The 25,699-nt window shown below is 53.7% G+C and overlaps 12 protein-coding genes across 12 annotated transcripts; 6 read left to right on the top strand and 6 right to left on the bottom strand.

The window, feature by feature from the left end:
* Positions 1-723: 723 nt before the first annotated feature.
* PG994_012346 (uncharacterized protein) lies at positions 724-2,101 on the top strand (the record flags this gene model as incomplete). Its single annotated transcript, XM_066863755.1, has 2 exons — positions 724-1,179; positions 1,241-2,101. 2 exons carry the CDS (start codon positions 724-726, stop codon positions 2,099-2,101), a joined length of 1,317 nt encoding a protein of 438 aa, XP_066712865.1.
* A 1,240-nt stretch (positions 2,102-3,341) lies between these two features.
* Positions 3,342-4,060, top strand: PG994_012345 (40S ribosomal protein uS13; the record flags this gene model as incomplete). The annotated part of the gene is made up of 3 exons (XM_066863754.1): positions 3,342-3,380; positions 3,561-3,691; positions 3,760-4,060. The coding sequence occupies 3 exons, from the start codon at positions 3,342-3,344 to the stop codon at positions 4,058-4,060; spliced, it is 471 nt and encodes a 156-aa protein (XP_066712864.1).
* Positions 4,061-4,441: 381 nt separating this feature from the next.
* Positions 4,442-5,355, bottom strand: PG994_012344 (shwachman-Bodian-Diamond syndrome (SBDS) protein; the record flags this gene model as incomplete). The annotated part of the gene is made up of 2 exons (XM_066863753.1): positions 4,442-4,972; positions 5,005-5,355. 2 exons carry the CDS (start codon positions 5,353-5,355, stop codon positions 4,442-4,444), a joined length of 882 nt encoding a protein of 293 aa, XP_066712863.1.
* Positions 5,356-6,604: 1,249 nt separating this feature from the next.
* On the top strand, positions 6,605-8,288 carry PG994_012343 (carboxypeptidase Y; the record flags this gene model as incomplete). Its single annotated transcript, XM_066863752.1, is given in 3 exon segments — positions 6,605-7,064; positions 7,130-7,677; positions 7,695-8,288. The coding sequence occupies 3 exon segments, from the start codon at positions 6,605-6,607 to the stop codon at positions 8,286-8,288; spliced, it is 1,602 nt and encodes a 533-aa protein (XP_066712862.1).
* A 1,967-nt stretch (positions 8,289-10,255) lies between these two features.
* PG994_012342 (CYS4-cystathionine beta-synthase) lies at positions 10,256-11,833 on the top strand (the record flags this gene model as incomplete). Its single annotated transcript, XM_066863751.1, has 1 exon — positions 10,256-11,833. The coding sequence occupies one exon, from the start codon at positions 10,256-10,258 to the stop codon at positions 11,831-11,833; it is 1,578 nt and encodes a 525-aa protein (XP_066712861.1).
* Positions 11,834-12,285: 452 nt separating this feature from the next.
* On the top strand, positions 12,286-12,648 carry PG994_012341 (uncharacterized protein; the record flags this gene model as incomplete). Its single annotated transcript, XM_066863750.1, has 1 exon — positions 12,286-12,648. The coding sequence occupies one exon, from the start codon at positions 12,286-12,288 to the stop codon at positions 12,646-12,648; it is 363 nt and encodes a 120-aa protein (XP_066712860.1).
* Positions 12,649-12,691: 43 nt separating this feature from the next.
* Positions 12,692-13,084, bottom strand: PG994_012340 (uncharacterized protein; the record flags this gene model as incomplete). The annotated part of the gene is made up of 1 exon (XM_066863749.1): positions 12,692-13,084. One exon carries the CDS (start codon positions 13,082-13,084, stop codon positions 12,692-12,694), a length of 393 nt encoding a protein of 130 aa, XP_066712859.1.
* Positions 13,085-14,338: 1,254 nt separating this feature from the next.
* On the bottom strand, positions 14,339-15,774 carry PG994_012339 (glycosyltransferase family 71 protein; the record flags this gene model as incomplete). Its single annotated transcript, XM_066863748.1, has 3 exons — positions 14,339-14,498; positions 14,570-15,323; positions 15,510-15,774. The coding sequence occupies 3 exons, from the start codon at positions 15,772-15,774 to the stop codon at positions 14,339-14,341; spliced, it is 1,179 nt and encodes a 392-aa protein (XP_066712858.1).
* Positions 15,775-17,326: 1,552 nt separating this feature from the next.
* PG994_012338 (signal recognition particle receptor beta subunit-domain-containing protein) lies at positions 17,327-18,190 on the bottom strand (the record flags this gene model as incomplete). The annotated part of the gene is made up of 1 exon (XM_066863747.1): positions 17,327-18,190. One exon carries the CDS (start codon positions 18,188-18,190, stop codon positions 17,327-17,329), a length of 864 nt encoding a protein of 287 aa, XP_066712857.1.
* Positions 18,191-18,319: 129 nt separating this feature from the next.
* Positions 18,320-21,290, top strand: PG994_012337 (palmitoyltransferase AKR1; the record flags this gene model as incomplete). The annotated part of the gene is made up of 6 exons (XM_066863746.1): positions 18,320-18,404; positions 18,765-19,177; positions 19,234-20,043; positions 20,096-20,168; positions 20,219-20,695; positions 20,749-21,290. 6 exons carry the CDS (start codon positions 18,320-18,322, stop codon positions 21,288-21,290), a joined length of 2,400 nt encoding a protein of 799 aa, XP_066712856.1.
* A 696-nt stretch (positions 21,291-21,986) lies between these two features.
* On the bottom strand, positions 21,987-23,035 carry PG994_012336 (uncharacterized protein; the record flags this gene model as incomplete). The annotated part of the gene is made up of 5 exons (XM_066863745.1): positions 21,987-22,315; positions 22,366-22,549; positions 22,611-22,706; positions 22,788-22,844; positions 22,910-23,035. The coding sequence occupies 5 exons, from the start codon at positions 23,033-23,035 to the stop codon at positions 21,987-21,989; spliced, it is 792 nt and encodes a 263-aa protein (XP_066712855.1).
* Positions 23,036-24,032: 997 nt separating this feature from the next.
* Positions 24,033-25,496, bottom strand: PG994_012335 (uncharacterized protein; the record flags this gene model as incomplete). The annotated part of the gene is made up of 1 exon (XM_066863744.1): positions 24,033-25,496. One exon carries the CDS (start codon positions 25,494-25,496, stop codon positions 24,033-24,035), a length of 1,464 nt encoding a protein of 487 aa, XP_066712854.1.
* Between the last annotated feature and the right edge of the window lie 203 nt (positions 25,497-25,699).

The raw sequence follows: 25,699 nt of genomic DNA, 5'->3' as shown, positions 1-25,699 counted from the left end.
GATTTACCAAAACCATTGCCGACTTCTAGCCTACGCCGGAGTATTGGGAATAAGTGTTTGTCTCAGTTCAGACTTTGCCTTGAGACAAATGTATGCAACCCTTGGGCTTTATGGTTATCTGTACAGGCAACGTTCAACTCGTGATGCGACTGTGTATTCCTAGTAAAGAATGAATGTACGAGTAGGTAGTAAGGCTATCTTCTTAATGGGATCAAAATTCCACATATATCCTATTGCGAAGCTTTATCCGATTCGTTAATTGTTAATGTATCATCTCACTTGTTCCACGTGAATTACCTAAATACTGAGGTAGGCATCTAGTTGATTATGATAGAGCAACCGTTGAATATGTCTAGTGGTTCATGGAATGTTGCCACAGCAATCGTCCACATATTTTCGGCTCATAGAATGCATTCTTACCTACCTGTAATTAATGTTTTAGAAGCCAGCTATTTCTCGAGTAGATATTCAAGTGTTAACCCTTGATTCGAACATCTATCAAAGGTCCGTCCAAGAATACAAATATAGGCCCCACTAGATTAGCCCAGCTGCTGCATCCACTGGCACAACCTTAACTCACCGCCAACAAGGATGTTGCCCATTGAAGGCGGCAGAATTTAATACTCCAAAAATTATTTTTTGAAGTCAAGGTACGGGTACAAATCCAACAATTCCGCATCCCAATACGCGACCCGCGAACCGGACGTCAGGCAACCGTAGACAATGGAAAGCAAGCGCAAAACAGACGAGGGCTCAGGCTCGAGCAAAGAGAGGAAGGCGAAGAAAGCTCGACAAGCAGCACCACCACAACAACAACCGCAGATCGTCAAGATCGCTTCGGTACAAAGTGCCCGCGAATGCGCACCCGTCGTCGCATCGACACCCGGCCTCTCCGTCCCTCCTCTAAGCTTCCAGGCCTACACCAAACCCGTATCGAAGAAGACCAAGAAGGCTTCTCCGCCCGAATTGCTGCTACATGCAAACACCGACCGAGTCGATTATACTGCCAAGGAGGACGGAAATGGCGGGGTCGAGTCGCATCTCAAGCATTACATCGGCGTTTTCGATCCCACGACGGGAAAGCTCGATGTGATTGAAGCGAAGAAGATGACGGTGCGCGGAGTCCCTCGTGCACAGAAAGCTCCGGAGGACAACGCTGCCGACTCCGCTGATTTCAAGGTATGCATCCTCCAGTCCAGGCCTCCATATTGGTTGATGGTATTAACTAAACGGCTTGTAGACTATGACAGAGCAGCGAAATACGCTTGGCATGGAATTCGGTACCAAGAAAGCGAAGAAGGCCATCGCCTCTCTTACCGAGAATGCTATTGGCCCGGCCAAGTCAAATACCGAAGGTGCTACTAAGCTTGACTCCTCGTCTATGGCCATGATGGATTCGATTTCGGAAGCTGCACGAGGCATCGCATCGAGAGAACAGCTCCAAGCAGCCGCCGATCAGTCCAAACCAGTCCCTCCCGGGAACTTCGAAGCCACGGAGATTCAGGACGTCTACAAGCCCGAAGAGCTGATTGGCGCCGATCTTCTATCCTCGATTCCTATCAAGGACTGGCAAGATATTGCCAAGAAACAGAGCCCCCTCACGAACCCGAACAAGTACGTGACAGAGAGCTTCTGGAATGTTGCAAGAAGTCTTCATCCAGTTCAAAATTTGCGTATACTACGCTATATAAGCTGTCTCCTCACCATTTCCAAGAGCATGGGAAACGGCAAAGACCGAGGCTCTTTCAAGCTTCCAGACCGTAAGAAGCTGCAGGAACTCTTGGAACCCGCTCCCGTACAACTCATCGACAGTATCAGACGGAAATTCTCGGATGGCGGAGACGTACGAAAGCGTCACACGGATCTCTTGAAGACATACTGCTGTGCCCTCGTCTCCATTCTGGAAAACTACGAATTCAATACTGAGACTCTGCGCTACGACCTCGGCATGACCGAGAAGGAGTTTACGCAATATTACCGCCAAATAGGTGGTAAGGTACTCGTCAGGAAAGATCCAGATGGAGGGAAGGGAAAGATGCAGGTTGCCAAGTTGGCGCTGCCATTGGAATTTCCTCAGATGCGCTTTGCCAGGCGCCGGTAAGACGATTATCGATGGCATGGGGTGACTGGCACATGCACAGGGAACCCACTTGATTGACGACATGGTTACTGGCTTAAAACATTGCTTAGGCGTTTAAGAGGATTATGTATGCATACATGTAGCCATCAACTTAGGTATTGATGGCAAACAGGGAGGGAGTAGTGGCACTTATGTTCTGCCACTATCTTCAAGAAATACCAGAAACGACTGTTTGATATGAACTCATTCATGCCCGCGTAACAGTCCATCAATATCACATAAGAGCGTTGGGCTGGTAGAAATGTTCGTCAGGATTGGGTCATTCGAAAAGGACCTTGTACGCTCACGCCTCTGAACACACTCTGATTACTGTAATGTATATGATTACTTTAAGCTAGCTATGTAGTTGCAACAGGTTTGACGAGTTGAACACGTATTACAAAACCCTTAGGTATCCAACAGGCCTCAGAATTTTCAGTGTATGAATAGCTCACATAGAATATAATCTGATCGAGAGTATTTGATTTCTTTCATCATAGGCCACCCACAATTGTATTCCAGGCTTATCAAGAACTTTCTTGAAAAGGGAACTGCTGAATAAGGAATGTAAGGCAAAGGGGGAAACAAGGACCAGCCATCAGGCAGCCGACGTCCGAGTCCATTGGCACACAAACCAAACGGTAAAGCTCGAATGACCAGAATAAAATCTTGAGAAGCATATAATGTTTAGTCGAGACACCAGGATCGGGCATACCGATATGCTAGATGCGTGATATTAAATGCATCTGGCTGGCTGAAGAGTCTGCTTCGCAAGCAAGCGCATACATACTACCACCTAGGAAGATGATGTACTTCGCCCATATGTTGGTATAAAATCCCGTTTTAAAGTTGGCGCGTAGTCAACATCAACTTCTGATGGATGATGGCCCAACATCCAAAGCACCAATGCCGTTCAGTTGATTTGTCGAATGGGGGTTGAAGTTCTGCGTGTGCTGGAGGAAGTTTGCATGTGGTAACAGAACTTGAACTGTTTAGTAGTCAACCCTAGGAAAGTTTTCGGAGGATCCCACTGCAGTGGCCCCCGCCCGACTTTGGGCGCACAAAAATTGCGAAGGGTTTTTCCGGGGCCGGGGCAGCGCACCACACTTTCTGCAATTGCGAAAATTAGACCCAGTCCGGATTTTAACACACCTTTTCTGTGACTTGTGATTCTCTCGACAGTCAAAAATCAAAGGCAACTCACCACCAACAGTTGCCCATCATGTCGCTCGTCTCGGGAGAGAAGACGAACTTCCAGTTCGTAAGTCTAGGCCTCCATTTAACTGCCCGCAATCAGTTTCCCCATCAGCGCTGCATTGTGCACGCTGGCGACACCCGAGGGAACTTTTCCCTCCCTCGGCACATATCCCAATCACTTTACGCGGTCGATCAGAGCGAGATATCATGGAAGGAGTGGATTGGCTAACAGGAACACCCATAGATCTTGCGTCTCCTCAACACCAATGTCAAGGGTGAAGAGAAGGTAATGTACGCCCTCACCCGCATCAAGGGTGTCGGCCGTCGTTACTCCAACTTGGTCTGCAAGAAGGCCGATGTCGATCTGAACAAGCGGTACGAATAAACCAGCCCAACCGATATCACTGGGATAGGAAATACAGGGACTAATACAATTGCTACAGCGCCGGTGAGCTCACCTCGGAAGAGCTCGAGCGTATCGTCACCATCATCCAGAACCCCACCCAGTACAAGATCCCCACCTGGTTCCTCAACAGACAGCGCGATATCGTCGACGGCAAGGACTCTCAGGTCCTCGCCAACGGTGTCGACTCCAAGCTCCGTGACGATCTCGAGCGCCTCAAGAAGATCCGCGCTCACCGTGGTCTCCGTCACTACTGGGGTCTCCGTGTCCGTGGTCAGCACACCAAGACGACTGGTCGTCGCGGCCGGACTGTCGGTGTCTCCAAGAAGAAGGGTGGTTAAACGTTACGAATGCTATGGCAAAAAGGGTGGTTTCATGGTCTGGTCATTCATTGCGATGGGAATATTGGCGTGAAGGCTGGACTGAAATTACACGTGCATCATTGGTGTCGTATGGTCATGAAATTCATGCGACTTTGCTTTACGGAAAGGGTTCGGTCAGTGATGGATGTACTCTAAAAAAGTTAAGAGACATCGTCTTCCCCAAAAGCCATGATAACGATGCACGTTTGTGACGTTGATAATTGATGAAACTGGATGGTGGTATCTATGCACTATGCCAAATAAATTCGTTAAGATCAAATAATGTGTGCCATGAAGTCATCAACGCCGAGCCATGCTATGTCTACCGCAGAAGGAATACGCTCTAGTCGTCTTCGTGAGTTACTGCCATGTCCAGCACCTCGACTCGCCTTGTCCCCTCGTTTCGTTGCCCAAGAAATCTGAGAGAGCCTTAAAGGCACCTGGCTCGACGAAGCCAACTACTTCCCACTCTGATCCCATCACGTCTTGAGACTCGACCTGCTCGACGTAGCCCAATATCTTGTCCTTCACTGTCCCTGGTGCCACCTTCTGCTCCCCCTCTGCAGCCTCTGTCGTCTTGGGCGCTTTGACAGCCTGTTTTAACACATTCGTGGAACATGTGATTCTGAGTCGCATGCGGGCCCTCGAAACGGGGATGGGCTGGTTCGCAATAAGGGCCTTCATGGCTTCGAGGGCTTGACTCTTTGCGCTCTTGGTTGTGACAACGCCGGTCCACACGTGCTCCTTGGCTCTCGGTTTCGCCTCGGCGTCGTCCCCGGTCGCCGGTGTGCCCGTCCCGCTGGCCGTGGCGCTCTTGTCGCCGGCCCCCTGGTGCGCCTGCGAGCTGAGCATGTCGAGCGCCTTGTCGATCATGCCGGTCGTGTAGACGCGCTTGGTGCGGGGTCGACGAGCTTGCTGGAGACGATGCTGATGACCTCGGTGTGGACGCGGTCGAGCTGCGCGGCGCGCTCCTTCTCGCCGACTTGCAGCTCGCCCTTGCTCAGGATGTCGAGGATGATGTCGTCGACGGGCCGGTCCTTGCCGAAGGCCTTGGCCAGGTCCTCCTTGGGCGCCGTCTGGCCCTTGGACACGTTCAGGAAGACGTTGGGGATCTGCAGCACCTCGTCCAGGTCCGTCTCGATGCCCTGCCGCCACTCCAGCACCTTGTTCTTGTAGCAGGCGATCTCGAAGCGCTTCTTGCCCTTCTTCAGGCGCACCAGGCTCACGTTGGTGAGCTTGATCTGGTTGCTGGGCTGGTTTATTTGGCGCGACATGGTTGCGGTTTGTGGGAGGTTTGCTTGCTGAGTGCTGCCGGGCAGTGTCGACCTCGTCTTTTTGTTTTTCTCTCTCCCTGGTCCTGAGCCGCAGATAATGGATGGGATATCTGGGTTTTGAATGGAGGGGCAGGCTGGTATGGAGGGGTCTATCGGAACTGCACTAGGCGTCGGGTTCTCACTTCACATATTTTTATTCAGGCAACGCATACCTCATTGCGGGTCGGGGCCACAGCCACAGTGGCTTGACCTACGGACCGTACCTGTGTTTTCTCGGGCTCCGGACTTGTTAACTTGGCTTGCCATCAAGGTACTGATACTGCATGTCCCAAGTCATTTCTATCAGAACGTACACCGTAATGATGCGTGAGATAACAACGGTATTTCTCTGCTGAAAAGGGGTTATCCGATTTATTTCAACCTCTACCTAGGGCGAACGCGGTTATTTATTGTTATTGGTATCTGCTTCCCTCATGCGATTGGGGTTGCTAGCGAAACGAACGATGATGAAATGGCCTGGAGACCCGTACCAGAAGTGAAACGTAAGAGGGCACGACTTTGAACTATTGGTGGGACTCGACCTCTAGCCACGTTGGACGGGTGACCAAGTGACGAGGCAGGCGAAGGGTGCTGGTTGTGGCACAAGCTGTGGATGCAGATCAATGATGTACCTGACTTACGAAGTACGGACCTACATCATGCGAGTTCTAGGGGGCTTCGGTCTGCCATAGTGCTTCCTCGATAGCTCTATACAAAAGCTACATAGTATATGTGATAAAGGTTTTACCACTTTGGATAACAGATACGTTTTGGTTTTTTGAATCAGGCTTATGATCGTGTTTTGATGCAGATGCGTCAAACGCTGCTGCCTTCAAATGGGCCAATGATCGGTAGATGGGAAGCAGCTAAGCGACTCTCCGGATTTGTGATCCGCCCCCGTAGTATGGGCCTTGGCTGTTGTCACAAGATCCATCTCCTGGGCTTATCTCCAGGAACCTAGACACTAACACTAGAGCTAAGGTACATAGGAGGGAGCTCAAGCACCCTTCCTGCTTCCCTCCGAAACGCGCAACCCACGCAACTTAGTCAAGCATTCATTGATAAAACCCGCATTCCCAATTCCCAATTCCCATCCAACTCTTCTAGTACTTCCGACTTACATCCATCCATCTATCTATCCATCGTCTTTATCAGTATCCAAGAAGTCCTTGCTGTTTGCTTCTTCATTTCACTAAGTCGTGCGGCCAACATGGGGTTCTCCAAGACCTTAGCCGCCGTGCTTGCCTCGTCGGCAGCGATTTCATCGGTAGCAGCCCAAGAGCAGCAAGTCCTCGGAGGCATCGAGGACACCATTCACAACGTCGTCGAGGATGTCCTCCAGATTCCCACCGAAGCCAAGGGCCTTTGGGATGAGCTGAGCCTGCTGGTTCCAGGCTTCATGGAGAAGGCCCACACCATGATCGCCCAGCAGAAGCCCAAGCCTCACAAGCGCAAGCCTGACAGCGAGTGGGATCACGTCGTGAAGGGCGCTGACATCCAGAGCATGTGGGTCGGGAGAGACGGCGTCAACCAGCGCAAGGTTGATGGCAGCCTCGAGGCCTACAACCTCCGCGCCAAGAAGGTTGACCCTTCGGCCTTGGGCGTCGACAAGGTCAAGCAATACAGTGGATACCTTGATGACGAGGCTAACGACAAGCACTTGTTCTACTGTAAGCCTCTCTTTCTGATGATGCCGCACGCTCCGACAGTTCACTAACCTGCTATTGGCAAACAGGGTTCTTCGAGTCCCGAAACGACCCCAAGAACGACCCCGTCGTCCTCTGGCTGAACGGTGGCCCCGGTTGCTCCTCCATGATGGGTCTCTTCATGGAGCTCGGCCCCTCCAGCGTCGACTCCAAGCTCAAGCTGGTGTACAACGACTACTCGTGGAACAGCAACGCCTCGGTCATCTTCATCGACCAGCCCGTCAACACTGGTTACTCGTACAGTGGCGGCTCCGTCAGCAGCACGGTCGCTGCTAGCAAGGACATCTACGCTCTCCTGACCCTGTTCTTCCACAACTTCCCCGAGTATGCTGAGCAGCCATTCCACATCACTGGTGAATCGTACGCTGGCCACTACATTCCTGTATTTGCGTCCGAGATCCTGTCCCACAAGAACCGTAACATCAACCTCAAGAGCATTGCCATCGGCAACGGCTTGACAGACCCCAAGACTCAGTATGCGGAGTACCGTCCCATGGCATGTGGCGACGATGGCAGCCATTACGGTCCTATTCTCGATGAGAGCGATGCCAGTCCATGGACAACGCTCTGCCCAGATGTCAGTCTCTTATTCAGGGCTGCTACGATTCCCAGAGCGTGTGGAACTGCGTTCCCAGTGCCATTTACTGCAATAACGCCCTGATCGGTCCTTTCCAACGCTCTGGCTACAACGTGTACGATATCCGTGAGAAGTGCAAGGACCCCGAGAACCTTTGCTACAGCCAATCTGCTTGGATCGCCTCGTACTTGAACCAGCCCGAGGTCATGAAGGCTCTCGGTGCCGAGGTTACTGGCTACGAGAGCTGCAACAGCGAGCTCAACCGGAACTTCCTCTTTAACGGTGATTGGTCCAAGCCATTCCACCTCCTTGTCCCCGATCTGCTCAAGCAAATTCCCGTCCTCATCTACGCCGGTGATGCTGATTACATCTGCAACTGGCTCGGCAACAAGGCTTGGAGCGAGGCCCTTGTCTGGGGTGGCAAGAAGGACTTCAACTCTGCCAAGATGACCGATCTTACTGTTGATGACAAGGCCTACGGCCAGGTGAAGACCAGTGGCAACTTCACCTTCATGCGCGTCTATGAAGCTGGCCACATGGTGCCTTTCAACCAGCCCAAGGGATCTCTGGATTTCTTCAACCGGTGGATCGGTGGTGAGTGGTACGCCTAAATTGTTTCACCAAGATAGCCTTGTCCCCCAAGTGTTGGAGACTCTTTGTATTAAGACATAGAATTATGAAATTCGCAACACGCAATGAGGACTTTCGAAGAACCTCGAAGAGAGGTAGAAGGGACTTGTATCCATGTTTTTATCGACCCCTACACAGCACGTTGGAGGTAATTGAAATTGATAGAGTATATGCTCGTAACTATGATATCGATTGCGTGAAATGTGACAACAGAATAATTGCGAAATCCTCGACGCTGGTGGCCAGGAGGTCCCGCACTCAAAGAACGTTGTACGAGTTTGCTCTTGTCTTGTACACTCGAGATGAGGTATCCAGCTCAAGATCAGAAGTGGAAAACTAACACTGACCGAGCATGGCAGAAGACCGATATTGACTTGTACTGGATCACAAGTAATGTCTCCTGGCAGAAGCCTGGGGGTGCTGGAGAGTGACCAAGTATGTAGCCAACGCTCTTGCTGGCTAAGTTATGTGCCTACCTTTTCGATAGTCCATTGTTTGCACTGATACCAGGATAGGATCTACAAGAATCCTTCCCATAGCCAGCTAGGGACTGTGCTGTCAAAGAGGTGAGTTCTCTGTATTGAGGAGAGCTGCAAGCCACGTTTGCATTCTTGTAGGGGTCTGCCACCGTCGTTCGTATGAATATAGGAAATCCTATTGAATATGTTGTGGATTGGAAAGAGGAAGATGTTTTGAATCCATGTGGAAAAATTCAGCGCAAGAGACGGAGTTGTGGCTTAGCGGACCACCAGCCAGCCACTTTCCTCCTGGTGGAGACACTATTGGGCTTGAGCTTGAGAGGATCTGCATCTCTCTGCATTGAGGTATGCATTTAACGTTATACGGGGGTAACCATCAACTACAATAGCACAAATCGCAGTGCGTTTTTCGAAGCATGTTTGCAACGCATTGTGACTTGAAAGTTGCGACTATAAGGTGCAGCAGCATAAAGGTTTTGTAGCAGCTGGGTACTGTTAGGTTCATGTGCAGGTGAGGAAGAAGCGTTGACCTGTAGCTTCAGAATAAGGGTTTTGAGACAGGCACACTTTCGAACCTTAGGACGTTAATGACCAGATTCTTCTAATTTGGGGGATTTTAGAGTCGGTTATGTATTGCCCAGCTCACTAAGAAGGGTAGCGAGTGTAGCGGAGAAGACTGCTCGCCCATATCCAGACGGACGATGAATGGCTTGATGCTGAAGACATCGTGACACATCTTGAAAGGGTCTCGAGGGATCGTCATTGGCTTCCCACAGTGTGTCATTGGAGTACTTTGTAAAATCTTCATCAACATATGTGGCAAATCAGCCGTGGGTGGTTGAATATGGCGTGACATACTGTGAAGATGAGCTGGAGTGGGATTTGCAGTTGCTAAGTCGGTCAAGAGGGACGGCCCCATGGTCGTTCGTATCTTAGGTCGTTGTCAGGGTCCAAGCGGAGTATGTGTTGGTCTTTTAGCGTCGAAACTCCAGTGACAAACACGTTTCTGCCAAAGGCAAATCGGCGGGCTAAGATTATGCACGTGTATAATAAAAGAAAGACTTCAAGTTCTTAGAGGAGAAGGTGAAAGCCCTGCCGCTGGTTGAAGAGGCAACTAACTGTATGAGCCTCTGTATCGGATTTGATCAGTTGCTGTGCAACGCTGTCTGCTCATATGCTTCCTGGATAGTCTCTGTACTGGGCTGAATCGGACAGGGATGACCCACTAGGTGGGATGTCTATACCCTTCGTGCCTACTTTCGCATAAAGCCGGCTTTGGCGGGGCGAAAAACAAAAAGTCGACTGATCCTCGATTCCTTTCTCCGTTGCTCTTCAGCTGTGCTCACCTCCGAGAAGACCACAAAGTAGACAGTCTGCCTTTTTACCTCCTGTTTAAATATTTTGTCCTCTCTTTCACTCGATCAGAAATCAAGCAGCAAACAACTGTCCACCTACTGCCCTCTCTCACCATGGCCACCACCAACGGCGCCAACAGCGCAACCTCGCTCCTTCACCGTCCCCCTCCGCCTGCCACCGCTCTCTCGGCCACAGAACTCATTGGCAACACGCCGCTCGTCCGTCTCAACAAGATTCCCCAGTCGCTCGGCATCGAATGCGAGGTCTACGCCAAGGTCGAACTCTTCAATGCCGGCGGCTCCGTCAAGGACCGCATCGCCCTGCGCATGATTGAGGAGGCCGAGCGCTCCGGTCGTATCAAGCCCGGCGACACCCTCATCGAGCCCACCAGCGGCAACACCGGTATCGGCCTGGCCCTGGTCGGTGCCATCAAAGGCTACAAGACCATCATCACCCTGCCCGAGAAGATGAGCGCCGAGAAGGTCAGTGTGCTGCGCGCTCTCGGCGCCACCATCATCCGTACCCCGACCCAGGCCGCCTGGGACGCACCCGAAAGTCACATCGGTGTCGCGCGACGACTGGTAAAGGAGCTCCCCAATGCCCATATCCTGGACCAATACTCGAACCAGGACAACCCGCTCGCACACGAGTTCGGCACGGCCGAGGAGATCTGGACCCAGACTGGCGGTCGCGTGACCTGCTTGGTGGCAGGCGCCGGCACGGGAGGCACCATTAGTGGTCTCTCGAAGGGCCTGAAGAAGCACAACAAAGACGTCAAGATCGTAGCGGCCGATCCTCAGGGCAGTATCCTGGCCCTGCCCGAGAACCTCAACGAAGAGCACCGTGATCAGCCTTACAAGGTCGAGGGTATCGGTTACGACTTCATTCCTGAAGTACTGGTGCGCGAGGCCGTTGACAAGTGGTACAAGACTGAGGACGTGGAAAGCTTCCAGTTGGCACGCAGGCTCATTGCCGAGGAAGGCCTCCTGGTTGGAGGCAGCTCCGGCAGTGCCATGGCGGCCATGATCCAGGCCGTTAAGGACCTGAAGCTTAGCAAGGATGATCTCGTTGTCGTCGTCCTGCCCGATAGCATCAGGAGCTACCTCAGCAAATTCGCAGATGACGATTGGCTGTCCGCCAACGACCTGCTCTCAGAAACCGACAAGGCCGCAAAGGAGACTGTTGCCAAGGAGAGCGTATCCGACCAGAAGGACCCTTACGCCGGCGCGACCGTCAGCGCTCTCCGACTCAAGCCGGTGACTTCGGTGATTTCGTCAAGCCTCTGCTCCGAAGCCATCGAGACCATGCGAGAGAAAGGTTTCGATCAGCTGCCCGTGTTGGCCGGCCCCGGCGGAAAGCTGGTCGGTCTCGTCACCCTGGGTAACCTCCTCAGCTACATCTCGCGCGGCCGCGCCACTGGCCAGACCCCCGTCAAGGATGTAATGTTCGACTTTGGACGGATGGACGAGGTCGTGACCGATCTCCGCAAGGGCAAGGGCGGCAAGCGCAGGAAGTTTGTGGAGATCACCATGAACACCCCCCTGACCGAGCTCAGCAAGTTCTTTGAGTGGAACAGTGCCGCCGTTGTGACAGAACCCGCCAACGGAACTGAAAAGTCGCTGAGCAAGCCCCTGGCCGTCGTCACCAAGGTGGATCTGCTTACCTGGATGGTGAAGCAGGTCAAGACATAGTTGAGCCAAAGATTGGCGAGGATATACATTTTTATACGCATATGATTCGCGGCGTTCTGGGGGGTGGTATCATGCCAGCTTTACATGATCAGATCAGATCAACTCACGTATTTAAACGAGGATTTCTGAACAGAGTGGATGGACTCAACGTCATCAGGGAATAATGATGGTACGGGCTACAGGATGTAATGCATTTATTGGATACTGACACCTATCAAACCCCTATCTCGAGCCTTATTTCGTGAAATGACTGTCCGGCCAGGAAGGACCATCAGCACGACCAAGTCCGGGCAATCAACCTTGTGGCAGCGCTGCATCTACTCTTGCACTTTTCTAGTACTCCTTATTACTTGATATGCGCCAGCCGATGCCCATCACACACGAGCGAAGTCGGGACCCCACGATTTCACATACTGGATCATCTGCGCATGCAGGTGGTGAAACGTCGGGCCATGTACGTCCAGCGACCCGGCCTCGACGCCGCGGCCCTCGTGAAAGCTCTGGAGGTAGGCGTGCACGAGCTCGTGCAGGAGCGCGACGAACAGGATGTCGAAGGTGACGCCCCCGCCCGACACCAGCTCGATGTGCGAGAAGGGCTCGCTGTACTTGGTCAGCACCAGCGGCGGCGGCGGCTGCACCGGGTTGCCGTTGCCGTCGACGTCGTCGCACCACGTCGCGCCCTGCGGCGGGGGCCGCCGCCGCCGGGCGGCATACAGGGCTGCCAGCGTGCCGCGAAGGTCGGGTCGCTGATGATGTGCACCGAGACGTGGTGCGTCTTGGTGCCCTGGCCCAGCAGGGCGCCGGCGAAGAAGTAGGCGTCCAGGTCGCGGGCGCACTGCGTGACGGCCTCGCCCAGGGTCACGCCCATGTCCAGCTCGTTGGTTGGTGGCGGCTGCTGTTGTTGTTGTTGGAGAGGGAAGGGTAGGGCCCCGGCGGGAGGATCCCGCCGGTCCGCCACTGGCGCGCGATCATGACGAGCCGCTGCCGCGCGGCGAAGCGCTGCTGGTACTCGGCCGGGTCGTGCGTGTCGCGGCCGTAGAGCGGCAGGGTGCCCCGCAGCAGCGCCGCCGAGGTGTAGAAGCGTTGGCGCAGGGCCATGGTCTCGCCCGGTTTTGGGTAGGCCCAGGGGTTGCTCCGGTGCGGGCGCGGGTTGCAGAGGGTCGAGGAGGGGGGCGGGGCCGGGGGCTGCTGGGCGGAGGGTTGGGTCCGGCCTAGGCCGCGCTGGTATATTTGGTTCTGCTGTGGTTGCATTTGGGGGGCTGTTCTGTTCAGCTATGATTTAAAGGAATAGGAGTCTCCTTGTCGTTTCCGTCATCCGCGGTTACGGGTATTAATTAGGGGTCCGTTGGTTTGCATGGTCCTAATGGGGGGCAAGAGGCATACTTCTGCAGAAGTCTGAATGAACCTAGAATACACGACAGGAGTAACGAATTCAATACAAGGTTAAACAAAGTCTCCTTAGAGAGGGTCGTAAATCACGTTCGTGAGCTTGTGTATGCGTCTTCCTCATGACTAAATGGGGATATTAGCCAAATTTTACGTACGAAGGCCTGCACACATGAGTCTTGGCCTTGTTAGAGGCATCTGAAATCACAATACAGGATGTCGTTCACGAGGTCAGACGGTCTCCCCAGCTACACCTCCCCCAGCTGGCTGTATACACTGCTGGATATTCCAACAGCTATGCCCCTATACATGTATGGTATATCCCCCGAGATCATTCTAACGCTTCATCAAAGAGGAGCCTCTGCTTCGCTTGTGTACGGCGATACCGAATGGAGCCACCGTATTTATTCCTGGTTAAGCTGCAGTTTCTCATGAACCAAATAGAAATATTTATAAGAATAATAAGGGAGCCGGTGCAAATAATAAAAGGACAAAAAATACTGAAATTCCGCGGCCCAGACGCGGGTTTTTTATTTCCTGCATCAGCCGTGAATCGAACACGGGGCCCATCGAATCTTTCGTTTTACTGGATGGCAACGATGGATTTTACCACTAAACCACTGATGCTTCCACAGGCAGCTGGCCTGATGTCAAATTCATCTTTATCAAAGGATATATGTCAACAGTGATAGCACATACCTAAACACTTAGGCCTGGCGTTTTACTTTGGTGGTGCACGGGTTAGGGGCAGCTAGCCAGAGAGCGATGAACGAATATGGCTTGGTCAGACAGATGACGGTAAATGCCATCGCGTTGGATAGGTAGCCCGAGTTCTTTCTAATCCTGCTTGCTCTTTACCCCGTAATGACATATGTATATTCAATATTTGTCTTGGGTTGTTAGGCTATTCTTATTCACGGCAACAGATGCTACGGGTAATACCACCGATACTCATTATAGTATCGAATCCTATCTTTAAGATAGCTGTACTATAGTAACCATTAAACCATTCCACATACGCTGCTGGAGAAACCAACGAACTAAACCGAAGAAAGCAGTATCTGAAAGGTAAGAGATACACATAGAACCATAGATGGCTAGCTTTTACTCCGCCATAGCTCACGCCCCGCTGATGCCAGCACGGTACTTATCACCAATCATCCAGAGACCGCCGGCCTGCTCAAATGCCGCCGCAAAGCCCGGCAGTATCTCCTCGACATCCCTCGCGGGCTGGTTCTCGAAATCGATGCAGTAGATTGGCGCCTCTGTCTGGTTCGCACTCAGGGGCCCCGGCTCCGGGCCCGGCATGACCTCGTACATGTACGAGGCATTGAGCCCGACCACACGTACGGCGTACTCAACCTGGCCCCAGTCCTCATCCACACTCGACCGCTTGTAATACTCCAAATCGAGTTCTTGTCCTTGCCTTTGTCCTTGTCCTTAATCTGCAGCCTCTGCAGCAGCGGCGCACCGTAGCTCTTGAGCGCGCCGCCGTGGACAAAAGCCACCTCGCCGGTGTCGGGGTGGTGCTGAGCGAAACTATGCCCGCAGAACGCCTCTACCGGTCTGCGGTCCGTCTCGGACCGCGGCCGGGGCAGCATGGTGCCGACCAGCGTGACCCATCTCCGGGGCCGGCCGTACCGCGTTCGCAGGGCGCCCCAGGCGAAGCGGAACGTGTCCTTGTCGCCGAGGAGGTAGCGCCCGAACAGCCGGGGCTGCGCGAGGAACCAGTCGGTGAGCTGCAGGTGGTACCAGAAGCGGCGCTTGTCGACCAGCAGCTGGCCGCTCTCGAGCTCGTACTCGTCGCGGCGGCAGCGCGTGTTGGTCGCCGCGTAGACCGGGTTCTCGCGGTGGGCCCGCTGGACGTCGGGCCAGAAGACGGTGCCGAACTCCCGGTAGGCTGCCGAATCCCAGAGCGCGGCCGGTTCGGCGCCGGGGGCGGGCACGTTGTCCGAGTCCAGGAGCAGCGGCTCGGCGAAGCGCGAGTTGAGCAGGGCCGCCGTCTTGAGCTGGAAGTTGACCCGCGAGATGTCGTTGTACGGCGTCTTGCTGAAGTAGAAGTTATGGGTCCCGACAGGTCGTTGATGGAGAAATTCGCCCCGAGCTCTTTGATCAGATCCAGCTTGGTCGTCGCATTCATCTCGCCGGCCCAATGGTGAAGCTCGACAGGCAATACACTACCGAGGTTGCGTAGGGAGCGGACGAGAACCCGGACACGTTCCAGGCTCTTGGGGTGGCCCCCCGACGATAACAATACCACGTCCAACGAAAGGGGCATGGTTGGTAATACGGTAGGGCAGAAGGCTTTCTTTCACGAACGCCTGCCAGCTCGAGCGCATCAACTCTACCTCGTGGCCCGACGGCGGGTTGGCTATGTAGTCCTCGAGGCGGCCGTACGGATATTGGAGAAGCTCTTCGTCCGTCCAGTTGCAGGTTGCTGCCGCCGACCGGGTGGTAAGGTTTTGGATCCCTGATATATTTTGAATCAGCGGCAGGAATGCATCGGCCGACTTGTACCGATGCGGTGGCTCATCAAGTTTGGTCCAGCTCGACATATTGCCACCATGTATCCATGGTATTGGAAGCTGAACGACTGGGTACAGCCGTGTATCGGTGGATAGACGGCCGATGCTAAAGAAAACGAGGGTAGAGAGGAGCGCTGCCACCCCCAAGGCCAACCTTGGGGATTCTGTTATGATATCGATTCTCATGGTCTGGGTTGCACCGAGACAGCACTCAAATGACAAGAACTGACATTAAAATAAAGGCACTACAGTTTTGCTCAGAAACAAATCAAGGGTGAAAATGGAGATAGCTAACGAAGTTTGGCGTTGCCATCACCACCTCTCAGACCGGCATTTCAACCACTTAAGGGATAAGACCTGGAATTTCTTCAACATCGTTTATTCACTCTGTACTAAAATAATGTGCGGGGCTACTGAAGTCAACAACATAATGCTATCGTGAAGAATGAATGTGGATGGTTTGTCTGATGAAGCTGGTGAGGATCTGATCGCACTTACCGAATTGTACCTTTGACGGTCAGGCGGACGGTCGAGACTCGAGAGCTTCTGCTATTTCACCAGATAAAAGCCAAGCCACTAGTTTGAGCCTGGCAGGGAAGATTGGAGTTATGTTTCGTATGAGCGTCAATAGGGGGGATTCGGGTTGCGACAGCTTCGAGGCTCGTGTTCGCAACTCAAAATCGTCTGAAAGCTCGAGGGGTGTAGGCGACAGCCTGACAGGTCCATCCAGGGTCGAGAACATTCAATGCATTCTATTTTTGGGAGCGAAGAGCAGGGAGTGGAAAGGGGCTCCGCCTCGAGACCAAAATAATTGTTCAAGTCGCTTGCCATTCTCCCCTAATTCCTGTTGCATCCTTAGGCGATTAATCTTCCTGGGCCGGCGAACTGCCGCGCTGCCGGCTATCGGTAGATAAGGTTGATGGTCGTTGGTAATGCTCAGGCCTGGCCCAGCAACGCAGTCGATATTCTCGCGATGCTTTTCATGTATCTCTTGCGAGCCAGCTTTGGCTTATATTTCCTGGCCGCCCCTTTCTCTTGGAAGCGCTCTTTGCTCACACGCCGATGTTATAGGAATACTCCGTAAAAAACGGTACCTGAACAAGAAACATGACGTCTGCAACACTGGTGGCAACTGGCAGAGACTGTACGATTGCCACAGCCAGGGGTTCAGTATATGGTGCCATTAGTCGGGCGATAGCTTCTGGTGCGGTTAGAAATTATTGTTTGACTCATTACTAGTTGGTTTCTGGTGGCTTTAGTAATCGAGATACCTCAGGTCATTTTCAACGCACCCCCATCTTTGATGTTTGGTATCAGTCGAGCATACTGCGTTGTGAAGTCATGGCTGAAGTCAAGTAAGCCTATGCGCAAAATTCCGCCGAAGGGCTGCCCTAGATCAACAGTTCACTGGATCCAGAAGTCACCAAGGGACATGTGCGAAAAAGGGTGTGGTTGGCGGTTCTGACACCAGGTCGGCAGTCCGTTGCATTATGTATTAGTATGATTTATCCAGGCCGAGTCGATTACGGAACAATGGCAAGGCGGGAGCCCTAGCACCTGAAGTAAATGATTTGCCTCGAACTTATAGGCGCTCAGAGACCCAATGCCACCACTTGTCGACCTTGGCTTCAGTGACGCTGCCGCCCACGATGTCCACCTCAATGTTGAACTCTTGCATCTGGCCGAACGTGAACTTTTCCGACCCATATTCGCCCAGCCAATCATCGTTTTCCTCGTTGTCCACATCATCCATGCCAACTCCGGAAGCCAGCAGTCCCTTGCTCCTGCTCTTTCGTATCCTCCCCAGCTCGGCCTCCAGGTTGCTTTTGACCAACGTGGCGGGCAATGCCGTGAACAGGTCCGACTTGTTGGCCGCGATCAGCACGTTGATCGCACTAGGCGCCTTGGACGTCTTTGTCGCGCTCACGCGCTTCTGCAGGGCCAACAGCACCTCGTAAAGGTAGTTCGCTGCCGCGGCCAGGTTCTCGTCCAGCGTGGCGGCGTCGAGCATAAAGACGATGCCCTTCAGACCCTCTCGCGCAACGAGGCTGTCCATGGCGAAGTTGCGCAGCTTGCCGTGGCCGGGGGTGTCGACAAGCAGGAACTTCTTGTGCTCGCCGGGAGCGTCATCTTTGACGGCCTCGCGGAATGACAGGTGCTGGTCGACCGAGACGGTCAATTCGATCGACTGGGGAACTTGCGAAGTGTGGGTGGGTGTCGCAGCATCTCCGCGCTCGAGCAGGGTCAATAAAGACGTCTTGCCGGCACCTGGGGGGCCTACAAGGACGACCGAGGGGAGGTTCGTGTACGGTGTCGCTCGAGAAACAAAGATATGGACAATGATGGGTACGAGAACGACGATGAGGGCGCCCACGATGAAGACGGGAGCCGAAGGCGTCAATATGTACTCGATGTACTCGATTAATTGGTCCATGGCGGTGGCCATTTTGATGCTGTAAATCGATATTTCGTAGGACAGAAGTATCGACTTAAATAGGGCGTCGGGACCAGAAGGCTAGGAAGCACAGGTGGTGTTTGTCGAAAGATTGTGGCCTTATAGACGGAGCCTTGCACGATGAAGACCCTTGCTACCAATGACGGGAATAGTTTGGCTTGGGCTGGTGTTGCCAAGCTTGAGGCTTCCAATCTGAGTACATTAAGTACATACACCATTTATGTGACACCCTGGCCTGCCGGGGTATTTTGGGCCAATCACCAATGGCGGGCCGCTGTTCGGATGCGCAGTGGTAGCACTAGCCGTGGCTCAGACGCCCTGGATTCGTGGATTAAGTTAAGGGACTTGCGAAACTTGTTGAAGGCTGACCAACTCTCTCCTCGGGGGGAACGAAGAGGGAAAAAGCAATCGGTTACATGTACAAGTATTGATTGTGTTGTTCGTAATCTTTGAGTCTTTTTCTTTTAGCCCGGCGCAGAATACCTACTCTTCTTTCTTCTGAAGCACGTTATTGAGCTCAAGTGGGTGTGGTGTCATCCGATCTTGCCGTGCTTGCCTGCTGCAGCCACGCCACGCGACAGAGACTCCGTTTCAACGCCTGGCTGGGACGGACGGCCATCCCCAAACCAGTCTCTCTCGCCAGCAACTTCCCTCCTTACCGAAAGGAAAGCCTGCGACCAAATCCATCCACACGAGATATCGAGGTCCCAACAGACAGACGGCGCTCATGTCGCAATCCAACGGCAATTCGGCCGGTGGTATGCCGATACAGCCGGCGTCCAAGGCACTGCCGCTACTCCCAAGGTCAACGCGGAAGCCGTCGAGATGGGGAGCATGCCGCAGGGGAACACTCCCCCATCCGAGCCCGAAATCATGCAGGTAGCAAGAGTGGGAGATATACCTGCTATGGAGAAGCTGTTTGAGCAGAAGGACTACGATGCTACCTTTACCGACGACGAGGGTATTACGCCGTTACATGTGAGCGCCCAGAGTCGTGGAAATGAGGCGACAACAACATGCTGACGAGTATACAGTGGGCTGCCATTAATAACCAATATGGAATGGTCAAGTTCCTGATCAAGAAGGGCGCTGACATCAACAAGAAAGGCGGCGAGTCGGTAGCGACACCCTTGCAATGGGCCGCGCAACGCTCCAACTACTACACTGTAAATCTTCTTCTGCAACATGGCGCCGACCCTCTCATCACCGATTCGCAAGGCTACAATACTCTTCACATCTCGACTTTTGGTGGCAACATACTGCTGATCACGCTCCTACTCCACCAAGGCATCCCCGTCGATGTCGTCGACAGCTATGGTCACACGGCGCTCATGTGGGCGGCGTATAAGGGGTTCCCCCTATGCGTGGACCTGTTCCTCCGATGGGGCGCGAGCGTGCACGCGAAAGATGAGCAGGGCTTCACGGCGCTGCACTGGGCGCTGGTCAAGGGGTCGCCGCCCTGCATCCTGAAGATTATCGAGTACGGTGCCGATCGCTTTGCTAAGACCGACACGGGCAAGACACCCGCGATCACGGCTCAGGATCTCAACACCGTCAACGCGTGGCATCGCGCCCTGAAGGAATGCGGCTACACCGAAGATGGCCATGCCGCGATACCCTGGTGGCCTGGCGCATCCTACTTCCTCCAGGACAAGCGGAGCTTCATGAACCGCTTCCTCTTCGTATTACCAGTCGCCATGCTCTGGACCGAGTTGCTGGTGTTATCCTACCTGCCCATCATCTTGTCTATACCGATCGCAATTGCAGCGGGCTTTGGGTTCCAATGGGTAACTAATCAGGTCATTGAATTTGGTCCACCAGACATGCGACATCTTCACAAGACAGTATGTTTCCCCCCTCCCAGAGTCAAGTATCAATCTTGCTAACTTGTCGCAGCCATGGCTAGCGGGCATCTTTGCTGCGTCGCTCTTCTTGGTCGGCCTGAGTTGGTTGTGGTCTGTATTGCCAGGTGAGCATTGCATACCCATATTCGTTGTGCTGGCGCTAATTGCTCGTCAGGCACATTCCCCGATAACTTCTTTCTGAACATCGTGTTTGCCGGTTTCCTCGGTATGACGGTGTATTTCTACGCTTCGTGCATGGTATTCGATCCTGGCTATGTGCCGAAACTGAATGGGATCGCCGAGCAAAAGGCCGTGATTGACGAGCTCTTGAGCTTGTGGAAGTTTGACGAAGCCAACTTCTGCGTGTCTTGCATGGTCAGGACGCCTCTGCGAAGCAAGCACTGTAAGAAGTGCCAACGTTGTGTGGCAAAGCATGACCACCATTGCCCGTGGGTCAACAACTGCGTCGGCGTCAATAATCATCGGCACTTCTTTCTTTACCTGGTATCTCTGACGTTCGGTATCCTGTCTTTCGACTGGTTGCTTTACAACTACTTCTCGACCTTGACGTCGTCTGCCTCGGAGAAATGCACCTTCTTCTCGGAGAGCGTGTGCAAGGTCCTCAACGCCGATCCCTATCTTGTTTTGCTGGGTATCTGGGCCACTCTGCAGCTGACGTGGGTCGGCATGCTCCTCTTTGTGCAGTTCGTGCAGGTCGCCCGCGCCATGACGACGTACGAGAACATGTACGGCATCAGCGACGGCGCCTCGCCAACCAGACCCAAGGCTTCACGTCGACGGGCGCGCCGCTGGACCCGAACCACCCGAACGCCGGCGCGCCGCCCAGCGCGGCCGACGACCCGCTCGGCACCAACCGCCCCCACGGCGCGCCGGGCCACCGGCACCGCCAGGGCTTCCTGAAGCAGTGGAGCCGCATCCTGGGCGTCGACACCTTCATCGAGACGGCCACGGGCCGCGGCGCCGCGACGGGCGCCGGCAAGAACAACAAGCGCAGCAAGAGTAAGCGGAACCCCTACTCCAAAGGCTACGTGCAGAACTGCCGCGACTTCTGGTGCGACCCGGCGCCCGTGTTCGGGCGCCGCGAGACGGGCGAGGCCATGATCGGCGGGCGCAAGATCAACTGGACCGACGTCTACGAGAGCCCGGCGCTGATGGACGCCGGGCTTGCCTCCTCGGGCAGGAGGCGGGGCGGGTATGAGTCTGTGGCTGGGGATGATCAGGTTTAATTCGAATGATGTCCTAATTTCCGGCGCACACCTTAGAAGGAGAAGAGGGCGAAGAAAGGTGGTTAGGGCTTTTTATCTTTTGCAATCAATGCAGATAGAATGACGGGAAAATATCATGTTATGAGTAAGCGGCATCAGAGTTTTATCATGGACCATGAGACGAAAGCAGGTTGGGGGACCCTCAAGGAGTATAACAACAGCGCTTTATTATTGCTTTTCGAAGCCAGCGGGCATGCCGTGTATCGACTGACTGATATTTATCAAGTGGCAGTCGCTATTTGGAAGAGGCGTGATTGAATCATGCCTGTATACTCTGATGCTTGACTTTAGCTTGTACGTATTCATGTGAAGGAGGGAGACCCGACATCCTGGGGCGTAATGAGAACACAAATCTCCATCCTTGGTCTTTTTCTCATTGCGCCTGTATATTTGGGCTACTCATTTTATTGGCGGGAAGTTTGGACTTTGCAGTCATCTTCGGGAGTAAATGAACTGATACCGTGAGGATGGCCCTCATCGAACTTGGGCTACCTGATCTGACCTGTATAACGAGCCAGGAAAGCATTCGGCGTAGCGAAGCTTGCGGAGTCTTGCCAGCCTTGTGTAAGATGAGAGAGAACCTTGGCCCGTATCTGGATAGCGGCCCCTTTTCTACATCGGCAAGATTCCATTCATTTTGAAATATACAAGCTAGAATCACCTGCCCCGGCCACCCCCTTGACGGTCCTTGCCCTGTGGAGTCCGGATTGTAATACCCTCTGGGAGATCGGCGAGCTTTTCGCCATCCTTCCAAAGTAGCCCTACCTCCTGTCGCCGTCCGCGCACCTCCTTGAAATACTGGAGCGGCACGCAGCCGTTCTCGTCGCCCTCGGTCAGCACGACGTTGTTGGAGCTCAGCCACCACTTCATGTCCCCGTTGCGCAGGCTGGCCTCGACGTCCACGAACACCAAGATCTCGGCATCGGCGCGCATGCCGCTAATCACCTTGGGCTTGCCGCCCTCTCCTTCGCCGCCGCCGCCGCTTCCTCGTCGGCGTCGTGGACTTGCGGTTCTTTGTTGGTAATGGTGGGGTTACCATCCTCGGGGAGACCGGTGCCGAAGTGGACGTGGGTGCGGCCCATTTTCTTGAGCCCGCCGCTCTCGACGATGGCGGGCCAGAAGGCGAAGTAGGTGCCGTGGACGACGACGGCGGGCACGTTGGCGGCCTCGAGCGTGATGGGCGCGTGCAGAGCCTCGCTGGCCAGCTCGATGCTGTGGCCCTGGTTGGCGCGGATGAGCCAGTCTTTAGGGTCTGTTGACTCAGCATCCGACTCCGAGAACGGGTTTCAGGGTGAAGCGTTTCTTGGCGTTGTCCCTTTCGACCTTTTGGATCTCCGCCAGGGTAGGCTTGAGAGAGCGGATACGCGGCCATTGGAACTACAAAAGATGCCTTAGGGTTAATAAAAATAATGAAAACAGTACGTTATGAGCTTTCGTTCGGGCATAAAAAAAACTCACCACCTGATCCAACCGGGCGAAGCCTTCCCCGTTCATCTCTATACCGGCGTCGCTTGCCTTATGCCTCAGCAGAGCTGAGAGGGCCTTGCTGAGCAAAACCTCGCGATCCGGTGCCTGGCCACCGGAGCCACGCCCTCGTTTGCCTCGCTTGCCTCCTCTGCCGCCGCCACCGCCTTGCCGACCCCTCGCAGGGCAAGATCCTCCAGCCTCTCGGCAGCGGCATCATCAATGGTACCGTCGTCAGCCATGGCCACTCCGACACTGCTGCTGTCGAGTCTTTGTCTGGCTGGTGACAAACTTGAAAATGACGAAGACACCTGTTTGGCGTTGCTATTATAGAAAAAAGCCGGGGCAGCAGAAAAGCCACACAGTCGGTGTCGTGCTGTTGTTGCGTTGCCGTAGTGGCTACTTCTGATGAGAATGGTGCGTCCAGTGGTAGTGAAGATGCTCTTGCTAGACCGAAGAGAATCAGGCCGGAACGCAACACTCCTGGCACAGTTGATGAGCGCCACTTTCCTGGTCTTATGTATTCGATATGTTTTGGATTCTTTTTGGATAAGGCGCCTTGTAAATCAGCAAGCATCGGATGAAGTACTTATGGGAGCTCACTCATCAAATGTGTCTGGTGTTTGCTCTAAGCTGGTGGGGCATTGGCAGGATTTCTGCAAGGTCGACTGACGTTCGGCCTGAGTCACTGACAAAGGCCCGCTACCTAACGAATTCACTACTAATAACCTGTATAGCAGCTACAGGAGTCAACATCACATAGCGTCAAAATGATTTAGAAACATGAAAATCGTCGAGTCTGCCTGTCCACCAAACCCAAATAATATAATATTGATACATTATTGTCAGTACTTATAGACCCATATCTACACGGTACAGCCTCATGAATTGCACTCCCTCAGCTTCTGGCCGAGTATGCCCAGAGATGGACGAGTATTCTTTCCACCCCCCCCCCCTTTCAGTAATGCCCTTTTGGTTTGCATAACTAGTTGACAAGCCATGGCTAATTTTTCCCTGCCGAATCTCCTGATAAATCAAAATCTTTCCTGTGCCATCGCTAAAATGATATACAAAGTGAAATCATGTCGTGGTGCAGACCAAAACCCGCTTTGGGAACTCCCTGTAATGACAGGACAATAACGCTCTGAGGAGCATGTATGGGGGTATTGTGAAGTGAAGAAAACGCTTCCAGAAAACCACCTGCCTAGGCCATGTCCACGCGTAGAGCAAACGCCATCATCAGAATAAGTCAAATGGCAGGTCTATAGGTACAAAGATCATGAGCGTAACATATCGTAGCAATCGTCTCATCGGAATCCCCCATTCTGCGCCGTCGTCGGGCTGTTCACAGCCATACTCTCCCCGACTGCGGCCCTTTGTGTGTAGGCTCCCAACTCGGCCAATTCGTGAGAGGGATCCTAGGGAGAAGTGCCTTTGTCCGCGCTCTTCCGCCAGTTTGTCGGACAGGCTGTTCGTCTCACGTTCACTACGCTCAGCACGCACAAAACGCTCAGCACGCTCGCGCTCACGCTCAGGTGTCACTCTGTCATTATAATACCGTCGAGTAGTCAATCCGCTCGTCGACGATGACGACTGCGAGAGCCGCGAACCAAGGGTCGAAGGTGTCAATCGTTTCCTGGGTAAGGCCGAGGAAGCCGAAGGGCTTATCTCGGTGGAGGGCAACGGATCATTGGAGCTGTGGTTTGTCTCTATCGAGGGTAGTGGCACGCTGGACCTATATTCTCGGCCACTTCTTGAGACAGCGACTTCGGTTATCGCACGAGATGGTGCTCTCATACGAGGCGAGTCCTCCTCATATTCCTTATTGGCACGCCGCGTCCGAAGGAGCGACGTGGAACGACTTGGTGTCTCCTCCGGCTCTTCCGTTCCTGCGCGACGCGTTCGCAGTAATGTCGATTTGCGTCCAGTGTGCTCCTCTGGATCTTCCGTCACAGCTCTACGGGTACGGGGAATCAGAAGCGAGGTTCTGCGGCCGCTCGCCTCAACGGGCGTAGGTGGCAAGTTCGAAGAATACCGGCTAGGGCTTGACATATTACTCGCTTGCAGCATGCTGCTGCGTTTCTCTTCGAGGCGAGACAAGGCCCTCGGGCTCGTGACGAGAGAATGCGGGCTTCGATCGATCATGGCCGCACTCGGTCGTCGCTGGGGGGCAACGCCGGTAAATTTAGGGATAGATGGGCTCGCCATACCGGTGAATCTAATAGTGGGACTCGAAGGAGGCTCAGGCTCTGCAGGTGGCGTGGTTGTAGGTTGTTGTAATTGTGATTGCTGTTTGGACTGTACTTGTCCTTCGCTAAGCGCCAGGCACAGCTCTGTAAGACTCCGGCAGATGCTATCCGCTTTCCGTCTCAACTGGCGGTTGGTGACAGCCGTGCCAGCGCCCGTGTTGGAGGCACCGCTGAGTATGGGACCTGGCTGACCAGCTGCGCCGATCATGGTCGAGAGGGCCAACGCATCACTTGCTGCTGTCTCTAGGGCACTGTAAACATCGAAAGCTAGGAACGACCTCGATTTGCCCAAGGCCGACTGTAGCAACGGGTGACCTTCTCTTTGCGACGTAGAAACAGTGCTGGAAGCATCGTTGTGCTGCACTCCATTGGTCGAGCCACGTTTGGGCGACGCGGACATGGTGGTCGCATTAGTAGTGGCAGTCGGTGGCCTCTCGTCCGAGGCACGCGACATGGCCGCCCCGGATGTTGGGGGGATCTTGCCAGTCAGCTCGAGACGGTGGATACGGGACTTCAGCTCATCAAGCTCGTCCCACACAGTTGAAGGTGCTGCTGTTGATGTTGATGATTCGGTCTGAATATCCCCAGGCTGGGTTTCTTGCTTCTGAGGTACGAGCGGTGATGAGTTGTATGTACGGCCAGTACCGTAGGAAGATA

This window comes from Apiospora phragmitis (assembly GCF_038363925.1).
Source record: "Apiospora phragmitis strain CBS 135458 chromosome Unknown utg000010l:1.0-9815664.0:1.0-9183399.0, whole genome shotgun sequence".
Taxonomy (NCBI): Eukaryota; Fungi; Ascomycota; class Sordariomycetes; order Amphisphaeriales; family Apiosporaceae; genus Apiospora; species Apiospora phragmitis.
The sequence above is the reverse complement of the archived record's forward strand: the minus strand, read 5'-3'. Positions and strand labels throughout refer to the sequence as shown.